This window comes from Hylobates moloch, unplaced genomic scaffold (assembly GCF_009828535.3).
Source record: "Hylobates moloch isolate HMO894 unplaced genomic scaffold, HMol_V3 SCAFFOLD_3, whole genome shotgun sequence".
Classification (NCBI taxonomy): domain Eukaryota; kingdom Metazoa; phylum Chordata; class Mammalia; order Primates; family Hylobatidae; genus Hylobates; species Hylobates moloch.
The window spans coordinates 57,029,757-57,042,276 of NW_026652278.1; the positions used below are offsets into that span (position 1 = coordinate 57,029,757).

At 35.4% G+C, this 12,520-nt stretch overlaps 1 protein-coding gene across 4 annotated transcripts in view; it reads left to right on the forward strand.

Moving 5' to 3' along the window:
• CABCOCO1 (ciliary associated calcium binding coiled-coil 1) overlaps positions 1-11,653 on the forward strand; it is a 105,996-nt gene extending 94,343 nt beyond the window's left edge. For all 4 annotated transcript variants that reach the window (XM_032170352.2, XM_032170378.2, XM_058436278.1 and 1 more), the window contains 3 exons: positions 5,393-5,515; positions 6,192-6,332; positions 11,259-11,653. In XM_032170352.2, the coding sequence (XP_032026243.1) occupies positions 5,393-5,515; positions 6,192-6,332; positions 11,259-11,333 (339 nt within the window). In that variant the 3' untranslated portion in view covers positions 11,334-11,653. The remainder of the gene's footprint in view (positions 1-5,392; positions 5,516-6,191; positions 6,333-11,258) is intronic.
• The last annotated feature ends 867 nt before the right edge of the window (positions 11,654-12,520 follow it).

Consider the following 12,520-nt stretch of genomic DNA (forward strand, 5'->3'; position numbering starts at 1 on the left):
TAAAAATGGGCACAAGGTGTTAACTGGAGTGTCCTAGCCAGATTGCAAATTAGTTTACCGTGGCCTGTCAACTTAAATTTCTCCTTGCAGCTTCAGCTGGAATGGGTAATCTTCATTTCCTGTCCTAACTTGTTGTACTGTGTTACCGTTCACTGTTTAGGTGATTAGCATGTGTGGATCTGATGGTCTCAAAGCTCTATTAAGTTATAAATGTTCAAACCACCAGTATGCTGTGGATAAAAATAGAACTTGCTATTAGATGTCTATTCATACTCTGCAGAAGCCTGGCAACATTTTGAACCTTTTCAAAATGTAAATACTGCATATTAAGCATAGGAAAGAAAATTAATGTGCTGCATTTGCAAATTTATTTCCAAGTCAAAAATGCAAAGGAGGAGGAGGACTCTTGTTAGCAGAATTGATATTCTACATTTACAGAGTATATTAAGAAGTTTGTAATGGCCCTATCACAAAAGAAAAATACTTTAAAAATGGATTAATTAGTTTATCTGATAATGTTGGCTTTTGAATTTCCTCTTTTCATTTAAAATTTATGGCCTCAGTATGACATTACTAGAGTTTATTGCATTTTGCAGGTGGCATTCATATGTTGTTACTTTATGTGCCGTATATTGTGGGCAATGGGTTGCAAGTTTTTGTTAAAAATTTCCAGAACCACACAAGTACTTCTTAATTAGACTTGCAAATGAGTAATGCCTTTCTTCAAGAGGGGAAAATAGTTAAAACATTACAGGAATTTCTGTGCCTTTTTTCCCTTAGTTAATAGTCAGGAAAGTTTTCAATAAAGTTTACTTTTTGAAACTTTGACATTTTATAGGAAGTTCTGATTTACATATGAAGTCATCATCTGACAATTCCAAACAAATGTCTTTACAAAGCAAACCAGTGTTTTGTCTATGTGCCTGTGGCTCAAAAAAGCTTGAGCAGATTTATCTTGCTTTCTGCTATTCAAAATAGTGGAAAGTTGTAATCTCAAGTGCATATTTAATATCTCAAAAAATTTAATAATAGATTTTAATAATTTAATAATTATCCCCTTAGTCATAGATTTTAGTGGCACAAACACTACACACAAATCACTATACTTTCTCCAAACAAGCATTACTAAGGTAAAACAATACATCAGAGCTCATACTATTGATAATGTTAACACGGAAAATAGAAAAAAGAAAGCATGAAGTCATAAAATTTTCAGATAAAATCTTTATACCACTTCTCAGACGTAGTAAGATCTAGAAGCAGAGTCCAATTCCTATAAGCATGTTTTTAGATCCAAACTGACTCTGTACTTAGTTCCAAGAGAGTTCAAAATTCTTAGTATTTATTCCCATGGCGGATGTCCATTTCATCTTGAATATGCAAATTTTTAAAAGATTTCTTACGATTTTATTTGCCATGTAAATAACGACCTTGATTTTTTAAGATACATAATGTTTGGCAATGAAATTTTATACTTACGAGTATTAAATTATGCCAAAAAGCCGTTTACTTGATATTCTTCAAATACCATAGCACAATTCAACTTAAAGCACATTTCAACTTTAAATACCGTAGCACAAGTCAAGTAAAGATGTAAACCATCTTAAATAACACTAATGCAATGTGCACGTAATGAACAACATAACTAACTTAATTTTCATGTAACAGATAACATCTGGGGGAAATGTATATTGGCAAGTTATGCAAAACTAATTTTCTAGCAACTACATCTGTAGATGTTATTTATTGTATGTTCACTTAACAGTCCATTATTCTGTTTAGAAATCTATTCTCTTCTTTATTAGAGCTTTTAATGTACTCACCTTAGTTCAAATGGTCTGCTCATTATCAGAAAAAATATAAATGGCATTCACATGGAACAACATGATTGTTTTTATTATATCCATTTGTGTTCAAGCATTCAAAAATGGCAAGAGAAACACATTTATTGCTTTACATTCAAAGTAATATTTGGGGGTATTTGAAAGTCAAGCAAAACAAATCATTTGGCCAAATGGATGTATGTGTATAATCAGAAACTCCTGATTTTTAATCTCAGCATTAGGCCTTAGGCAACTCACTTAAAGGCCTTCCCTTTGTTTCCGGATCTGAAAATTATGGGTGCTATTCTCATATAGAAAAAGGGAGGTTCCTAAATCAGGGTACCAAATAGGAGTGTTTTTTTAATAAACATTCTTGACCCTTTTCTGTTTTTGTTTTTCCAGATTTAAGAGGTAACATATTAGACTTTTGAGGAAAAAAAATGAGACAATTACAATTCTACAGGAATGTATAAAAATAGTTATAAAACTAGCTTTATTTAATTTGCTTCAACTATTCATAGACTTGAGGAAATTATAACGTTCTTTCAGAAAATCTAACTTAATAAAGCTGACCATGTCTCTCTGTTTTTAAATAGATTTTATTACAGAACCAGCAATGTTGTAAAACATGAGGTTTTGTTAAAAAAAAAAAATACAAAGGCCTAATTGTATTTTTTAAAGAAACTATTGCATCAGACGGTTTCATTTAAACATATTTTCTGGCTCTGGGCTCTCACCACAATTATTGATTCTAATTTTCCTTAAACTTGCTTTTTAAAAAGGCTACCATTTTTAATGTGAAAAAATCACTGTGATGCTTCTGGGCATTATGTTTATTTCAAACCATATATTTGACAATGTACTTTATTATTATTAATGAAAAGACTTTATATTTACCCTCATCTGAAATTGGAACATTTCCTTCCCTTGCAGTATCTCACTAACACAGCTAAGTGTAATTCTTCATAAAAGAGAAAAACAGAGCTAGGGTTTGGTTCACATATGCAAAACACCCTGAAGAAAAGAAATTCTCACCCCCCAGTTTTTGTGCACCAATTGAATCAAATTAATAGTTACATGGGCTACACTCATAAAAATCAAGGCAAAGAAAAGCTCAACTCTCAGTCAGAACTTCAGGTTCTTGGGAGTTTCACTCCACCAAAGAAATGATGATATGGAAGCTGGGAAGTTCCAAGTTTCCAAGTGTGTGCCCAGTACACACACACACACACACACACACACACAGTGCCAAAGACCAGGAAACTGGGTAGTTGGTGAGTCATTCAGATGAGCCTTATAAAGAAATCCAGAGGACAGGGATGTGAGGGAAAGAAATGAGAGAATTGGGTACAAATACCTGCTTACATTTAAGTGTATAATGTGATGGGGAAATGGGTACAAGTAGAAAAGGGCTAATGGTAGAATCTGCTACTACCAGGCTAGAGAGGCAACCTATTGAGAACTTCCACAGAGGGGGAGGGCAAGTGAGCAGGAAGCCCTAGCCTGCGTATGGCCAAGCTCAGCAACAAGACAAATATGGTGACAGTAGACTAGAAAAAATTCTACTGCATTAAGAACAACACTTTTACCTTGCAGATTATCTCAGTGCCTGCAGTAAATTCAGTAAACCCATTCAATTTCTTTCTCTCTTATTTTCAACGTCTCACTCATCCCCACCACCCCCACTCCAAAATTCCTGTTCCTCGGTGTATATTAAAGTCTGTACCGCTAAGTAAATACCTCATCATCTTCCCTTGTCTCTGATTCCCATGTGCAGCTTATTTATTTTACCTATAATGTTTCAGAGGCCACTAAAATATGTTTAGCTGTCTCCTTTTCCTAGCTTGGTAAAATAAAGAGCAATAGAAGGTAAAGGAAGGATGAAAAACAAGAGTGCTGAAAAAAGGTACAAATCATTTTGTGGGAAGATGAAATTCTTGTATGCCCCATTTAAGAAAAATGTAATGGCTCGTGGAAGTGCATAAGAGAAAAGAACTGTTCTGATATGTTTTCTCAATATTCTATTTTGATTAACATTTAGTTGACTTAAGATAAACAATCTGGAATGATGTCACCTAACAGAATAAAAATTAAGTGCTTGATAATAGCAATAATTTCCAAATATGGCAACTTAATGACGTATTACAGTTTACTGAAAACCACAAAGGACAAGAAGTCAGCAAACCAGGGTTTAACTCCCAGCCTTGTCAAGAAGTAATTATTTGACCTTAGGCCAATCATTTAACCTCTTGGTTTCCAAATCTTTTTGCCTATAAAGTTAGGACACACTGGGGCTTCTATATATTTACACTAAGCAACAACTTTGTATAAAATCAAGTTAAAATTAATAATATTAATTCAATGCAAAACACATAAGCATCTGTAAGACCACAAACAAAACTTAGCTTCCAGTGCATTTCAAAAACCTATCTAAATCAAAAACATTAATATTTAAATGATGACATGTAACATACAAATTTATTTGAAACATTGTGGAGCATTAAAAATAAATGCATTATTATTTCATTGGGATTTTTTTCAGGCTTCACAGGATATTTTGCGAATTTATGCATTTTCAAAATTTTGTCTTCAAACTTCTGTTTGAAGCTCTAATCTCAGGGTCTGACTTTGTCAGCATACTGTGGGTGGCTTCATCTCTGGGCCACAATAACAAGTTCCTATAAAGTAAAACAATTTATCAATTTGCAATGAGGCATGTAGTAGGCATGAAAACGAGAACCCTCAAGTGGGCACGTCTCTACAGATCAATTGGGATGGGAATTCAAATTATAATCAAATGTTGCTTATTAAACATGGAATTAGAACAACTAATTAAATGAATCAAATGTTTAATGTTATTAATACCCTCATCTCCCCTTTCCCTCCCCCGAGTCAGAGTGAGATGGGCACTGCCAAAGTTGGCTTCCTTGACTCTCCTTTTCCTTCATTTCCAGTGTCAACCAACCATCAGCCTCCTTCTGAGTGGCACGCTGTTGCTAAAGAATTGTTAAATACTCATAGTGAAGTCTTGCCTTGCCCTCTGTGTTTTTGACAAATCTCCTTCCTGATCTACTGGCTTCATATATTAATCTTTGCAGCCCTTATTGTCTTCATCACCAAGTTCTTGATGGCCACTTCAGCAGCTACATTCTGCTGAGTAGTAGCAGTCCCCATCAGGATGACATTAAGTGTATTAAACACCTAATCCTCTGCTACAACTAGAGAAGATATACAGAGCATCTAAAACTTGGTTCTCCACCTACAGAGGGCTTGTAGTCAGGAGAGAGGGGAAAAGGGGATACTGAAGCACAAAAGAGTTAAGAACGAGGAGATACTACATGAAATCCTAAACCACAGAGTATAGAAAGGAAATGAGACAGTGGGAAAACAAAGTGTTAATTTTGAGAAATGGAGCTCAAAAAGCACTAGAGGACGAAAAGGGCAATGGCATCAAAAATTCAAAGGAGGTGGCACTTGAAAGATAACAGACTTGGAACTATGGTACATATATAACGGAACTGACCGAAACTGTGATTTCTGTCATAATTCAACTTTTTTCTTCCCATCAGCAAGTGATAGAGGTTGTCAAGTCTGCATGTGGCCCTTTCCCAAATCCTCTGGAAGAAGGAATCTCATTTGATATTCATTCAACATTCATAGAGCCCCCCACAATATTGGATACAGAAATGAAGGTATATTTATTTTTGTCTTTTCATTCACCCTACCTCATCATTATATTCTCTTGGGGTGGGAGGAAACGAACTAAATGTTTTCTTCATTTTCTTTGCCTCTGATTTTTCCCAGCCAAACACAAATATTTCTCTAAGTGTCGATTCAAAGATGAGTCCACTGATGATAGTTCGGCAATTTTAATCTCTTCCACCCCACCCTTCCTAATCACCTTCACTTTCCCCTAGGCACCACGTTGGTACCATGACTTGATCTATCATAGCCCTCATAAATAGGAATATAAATGAAGAGTAACATCAAATCAAAATCTCCCTCCAGATTGACATTGTTTCTGCTAGAAAAGTATCCAATAGAAATCTGAGGTTCCAGTGAGAACACATGGACACAGGGAGGGGAATAACACACATCTGGGCCATTTGGAGGGTGGACAAGGAAGGGAAGGGAGAACATCAGGACAAATAGCTAATGCATGCGGGCCTTAAAACCTAGATGACAGGTTGATAGGTGCAGAAAACAACCATGGCACACGTATACCTATGTAACAAACCTACACATTTTGCACTTATATCCTGGAACTTAAAGTAAAATAAAATAAATTTAAAACGAAGTTTTAGGTTCCAGATAAATCACTGAATGCTCTAGAAATCACCTGAGTGCTATTTACTTTCAATATTCTAGGAGTTGGATCAAGAACAAGGCCCTGAGGAGTCTCAGCCCGAAACTGACACCTCAAACATGGATCCTTTAGCTGGTTTCAACATTGAAGATGTAAAATCAGTGCTGGATCAAGTCACAGATGACATTTTAATCGGCATTCAGGTACTCAGTATTGAGAGTATGCTCACTTACTTTATTACTGGTTAATTATCCAACCTTAACTTTAATGTCTATAAACACTCCCCACACTGCCAGCATGAGCGATGCTTATGACGAAGTTCAATTTAACAGCCTCACATAATTCTCAGTTGAGTCATCAGAGTTTCAGTAAGATCACAAAATAGATTTTCCAACAGCATCTAGTGTGGTGCATGTTATCAGTTAAAAAATCAACAACAAAACCCAAAAAATAACATGGTAAAGGCTTCATATCTTGTCAAACTGTAAACGTTGCTTATGCAAAAGGAATTGGAATGCATTTCTAAACGGTAAACACTGAAGATCAAACCTTAATCCTCAGCTAAGTCTTCTCACCAAATTTCTAAAGGCTTTCAGATCTTTGAACTGCCTCTCAGACAGTTTGTTCCTTTTGACCTATCATTAATGGCTAAGCAGTTTACATCAATAACTACATGAACATGGTGATGGCAGCAGCCATATGAATAGCAGCTGCCAATGATTTATTAGCTGGCTTAGGTTTATGCTTAATTCTTTCTTATTCTGTTCAAAAAACAAACAACCATTTCTACCTCAACTCAAAGACTTACAGGAATTCACATAATTTTTCAGGCCAAATGATTAAATAAGTAAAATGTATATTTTGAGTACATTTGCAATTTCTTTAGAAATGGCTATAAATCAGGAGGGCAACCTAGTGCATATTTAAAATATTAATGCATCTCAGGAGAAGATTTAGTTGTCATCTGAACATGAGACCATATATTAAAAGCCCACTGTATTAACAACTAATTTGAAAAGAGCAAAAGATTAGCTTGGCATAAGCATACCTTGTTACTTGTTTAATCATCAAATGTTATTGCACTATTTACACGAACATTTAATGATTTGGTGCCAACAGACTCAGCCAAAGTCCTCAGCTTAATAAGGGGTGTTTAGTGTTTACCAGAAATAGTGGAAGAACACGTTTTACACAAAGCTTTATTGTTAACAACTCCGTGAATGTAATAACTGGTTATTGTGTAGAAGGGCAGAGAGCACTTGAATTAAGCTGAGTTCAGAACATATCTCCTTTTTAGATTTGATAACAGTTCATCTAAATATAGTTTATGTATAATCATGGCTCTGGGCTCCTTTGCAATCCTACAGCTCTGAAATTATTGCCGAGGAACTACTAGACAGTAACTGAATTGTTTGCAGGCCCAAAAATTTGAAAACGTCTTTACCAAAGCTGTGTTCCATGCAGTGAACAGTATGTTTTAACTATTCATTGAAATTATTTTAAATATTACAGTCTGCAGCATTTATACCCCTATTCTGTATGATAGCTATGTGTCTGTATGTTATCTTCCCATTGGCCTGAAGCCATCCTGGAAGTTCAATAGCTTGCTCACCTAAATGTAATTAGGCACGGAGAGGATGCGGACCAGAGGACAGGGATGCAGAACTGCTAGGTGCCACAATCATTTCCATAGTAAGTGGATTTGTAGATATCAGCCTGGGCCAAATTACTGCCAATTTTTCCATGAAATAGCATGATGATGTGGATTTATACAATGGCTCAAGATGGCAAACCCCTTTATGTATTTTCTGTCAGTAATCCCAGTAAACTCCATGTGAGTTAGGCAGGCACTTCCCCTGATAAATTGAAAAATGGGACACAGAAAGACTTAAGTTATTTGTCCAGAGTTCCCAGGGTTGACAACTGATAAAAGACTCTGAATGGGAGCTGTGACCTGGGTTCTAGTTCTAATTCCAGCATTATCCACAAAAACCACATAACTCCTAATATCACAACCAGACTACTTTGGATTTTAATACTCCCGTGGTGTGGCACTTTTTCCGTGTTTACCCTTGTGTCTTGGTCAAATTCCAAGTTGGGTAATTGCTCTCTGCTTACCTAAATTCCTCCTCCTATTTTAGATGTGTAGGTTATTTTCCACTTCTAAAGCCTGCTTTCCAGTGTTCCTGGCTCTAAGAACTGCCATATCCCTTTTCAAAGGTAGCTGTGTGTCAGTGGTCCGTGTATATATGCCATTTGAACACACTGACCTGCTGTAGGAACATTTAGTGAATTACTACTCGTAAGATGTTTTAAATTTTCTCACAGATTTTTTTCTCCTACTTTGTTTAAAAGTCATACTGTTATTACAATTTTTGCAAAAAGAATAGCAGTAAATAATTCATGTTTTAACTACAGTTTTTTTCAAAACTCCTTCTCTATGTGTTTCAGGCATATTTTACCTTCTCTAATACAGAAATTTCTGAAAATGTAGTATGAATCCATAAGTTTTTTATGTTAATTCACTTATTTTCCCATTGACTCACTTTATGGTTTTAGAGATTTATTAAGAATGAAGTTATCTTGGCCCTGAGATGTTAATTAAAATTATACTGAATAGAGCAAACATTTTAAGCCTGTATAGTTTAGGTATTTTAATTTTAAAGATACATTCAAAATGAAATTATTTTGGCCCTGAGTTGTGTAATAAAAATTATACCCAATGGAGCAAACTTAAATATATTTAAAGAATTACATTTCAGAGAAATATGAATGCTAACACTAAATTCTTACATTACATGTTGGCTGTTGGCCCTGTCTAAGCAATAGGGTAATATAATGTAAAAACTTTGAGGGAAGTTTGCCATCTTGGGACCCTAGATGTTTTTAGGTCAACTTGAATTTTCCAGGTTAGAAAAGCTGAGCATGAGATCATCTCAAAGAAGTGGTCAATGAGAGACTACTGAACCTATTTTTTTTTCCTTAAAAAAAAAATAGAACCAGACCCAACCATAGTATTTGCAGGATTGCTTGTCTGTTCAGCAAGTTTCTGAAGAATGACAAGGAAACATGGCTAATGACAGCCTGTTCTTGACTAGACTTGGAGACTTTAGATCCAAACTCTGCTGGTTGTGACTGAACTAAAGTACTAAGCCTAAGGTCTGAAGATCTGAGATATTACTCACCTCTGTCAGTATGCCACTCTCTTAGGTGCACTTTCATGAACCTTTTCCCAAGGCCTACACTTGTTTTGATAAATTCTGTCTCAGTAAAATACCAGCAAGGCCTCCAAGTGAATGTAAAATCCCTATGTGGCAGTGCAACAGAAACTGGTAGATGATAAGCACATCAATCCTTAGCTGAAAAGAAAGAGATTACTGGTGGGCATAGAGGAACATTAATTGAAAGTGGGAAGAATCGATTGTTTGAGTGGAGCAATTCTTCCCAATCCTTTGACATTGTGGTAAAATTATTTCAAACCATTTTAATCCCTATGTGGTCCAATATGTTGTATGCCATAAATTTATTTTAATAAGGCAGGAGTAACAGATTTTTAAGTATTTCATGACATCATAACAATGAAAGATAACATTGGTGAAATATATCACAAAATTGGAAGTTGGAATTATGAATTCAAAAACTAGAGTGTGATGTTAACATAATCCTATTCCCCTACTTAATTTTTAAGGTAAGAGCTAAAATCTAGGTGGTGAAATGACTTACCTAAGGCAACGTAGCTGAACTAGTACCTAGATCTTCCCAGTCCAAGACCAGTGCTCCTTTCGACCCTACCTAAAATCATGCGTAGATGATGATTTCTTTAGAGTCAGTGCATCCTAAAGGAAGAGTTCCTCCGTGGCCTGGAGGACTGTTCCATCCCTCCTTGCCTCTTTCACCCAACCACCAAGAAAGGAAAAGATAAGAAACCAGAGGCCAGAGCTTAATCCCAAGGTTTACTAAAGCTTGAACCGGAAAAGACTGATACTTATGTGAATTCTGAACCCAGAATTGTTGGCACATATATGATCTTTCCAGAAATATCAAATCTTACTGTGAGGTGAAATCAAATCTCATCACATAATGCAGCATGGACATGTCAAAACCATCTGTTACAGTTACACTCTTGTAAATAAATATGAAAAATTATATCTGGGCTTAAAACAGTATTTGATTTTTTTAAATGTCTTCTATCTAAAATAATAAAAGGTTTGCAAAGTACAGGTACCCTGAAGCCCTCAAATAATGTTATAGCCATTAGAAATCTAAACTTTGAATTTATTAACACATATGTGTATAAGCTACTGCTTATACAGTGGTAGACATTTTAAAAATCACCTAAACAAGAACAAAAACATCAATTTTGCCACGTCAACCACCACTGGTTTTTCTGTACGTAATTTTATTATGCCTTGTGAAAAAGGGAAGACATGTCCAGGGCTACTAATGTTCAGATAATGTGAAAGTATTTATGGAATTGTGCAGGTAGCAATGTGAGTCCACAGAAGATCACTGCCAGAGGCAAAATGCTATCTATCACCACCTCGGCAATCACAAAACCTGAGAGCAATTGCTTACTTTTTTTACCAAAAATATATCACAAAGTGGCATCATTCCAAGAGTTCTAATGTATGATGAAGGCTCTTAATTATGGGAATTGTTCCAGTTGTAAGATTATTTGTGTTGTTATTTCACAACAGAAGCTTCCTGGGATCTCATTTAGAATGTATTACACAGGAGACACAGACATCCATTGCAGATGGGTGGAGGGACCCACAACACTGCAATAACTGAGCCCAAAGCAGTTATTCTGATTCGGTGCTTATTGGTAAAGTCTGTCTGAAAATACAGATAAATTATCCTATCTTCCAACACAAGGCTATGTGAAAAATGGCTGTCCAAATACCACTTCCTGTTCATAGCAGACATGCTATACATTGGAAATGTGCAGAGAAATATGATAAAGTGTTATCACATCACTACAGGCTGAAACACAGCTATGTCTGCAAAACAGGAAGGTGTGTGAGGGATAATGTCTGTCTTTAGGCACTATAGTATGTCAAAACCACAAAGACAATGTGCAGCAAAAGATAGCTCCATCATAACCACGTTTTTTATGATTGTCTTCACAGACCGAGATAAACCAAAAACTGCAAATACAGGAAGAGGCCTTTAACGCACGAATAGAAAAATTGAAAAAGGCCTGAGGACTCGGTACAAGGAGAGTGATGCTAAACTTCACAGAAACAAACAAAACCAGCCAGAATAATAGACTCTCTGGAGCGTCGTGTCTCCATCACTTAGTTGTGAAAGGAAAACCAAGCCCCACTTTTTATTTTCCTAAGTAATTAGAAAAGTATTGGTCCCAATTTTGCTATCTCCGATCCCATAACAGCCTCTGAATTTATTGCACCAACCGTAATAAGAACATTTTGTATACAAGAGTTTGGAGAATTATATATAAAAATACAATTACTTTTATGATAGTCCTTTGATGTTTTGACTAATAAATGCTATTCATCTTCAAGGAGAATGAAGCCAACTTTTTAAATAACCAGAAATAAAGAAAGATGATAATAACATTTTCCATTTTGACCCAAACGAACTGCCACATTACTGGAACACTGTGAAAAGATACCAGTACCACACTGTTGAGGATAAAATTTGTTAAACAATAGCAATTCAAATGCATATATGAGGTGTTTTGTGTTTTTTTTTTTTTTCACTGAAATCATTTGGTTTTCTTCTTTAAACGTTTCAGTGTGAAACCAATTTTCTGAAATTATATAACGCAGTTTGAAGCACTTTAATTTATTCTGTACTGTATTTGTTATTTCTAATCTTGTTACTCTCCCAGGAGAATACATGACCTATATAAAAAGAAGCAATGTATAAATGGTTATTAAAGACCAACCTATATATAGATTGTAAAAATCCTAAATACAAATCAAACTCATAGAGTTCCCAGAATTAACCATTATATTGCAGTGGAATGATATAAAAAAATCTCAAGTCTTTAAATACCTTTATTAAAATATAATTTCAAAAGAAAAATACCAATTTGCCAGCTGATTGTCCCCAGTTGGACAAATTAATTAATTACTACCAAACTCTTTTCCAAAGTTCTTATACTTCAGAGTATACTGGAATGGAGAGCATTGCTAGGAGGTAGCAGTTTCTTCAAAAATTTTCCAGGTTATACAGTACTTGGATCTGGGTGACACTTGATTGGATATCAGCTTTAACCCTACTTTCTCCATCAGTTCAAAGAAACTGCCCAAAATATATTCACTGGGGGCACAGGCAGATCTGACAGCATTTGGTAATTTTCTAACTACACTGATCAGCAAAGTAAGAGTACCCCTTAAGGTAAAACAATGTTTATTGTTCCTGT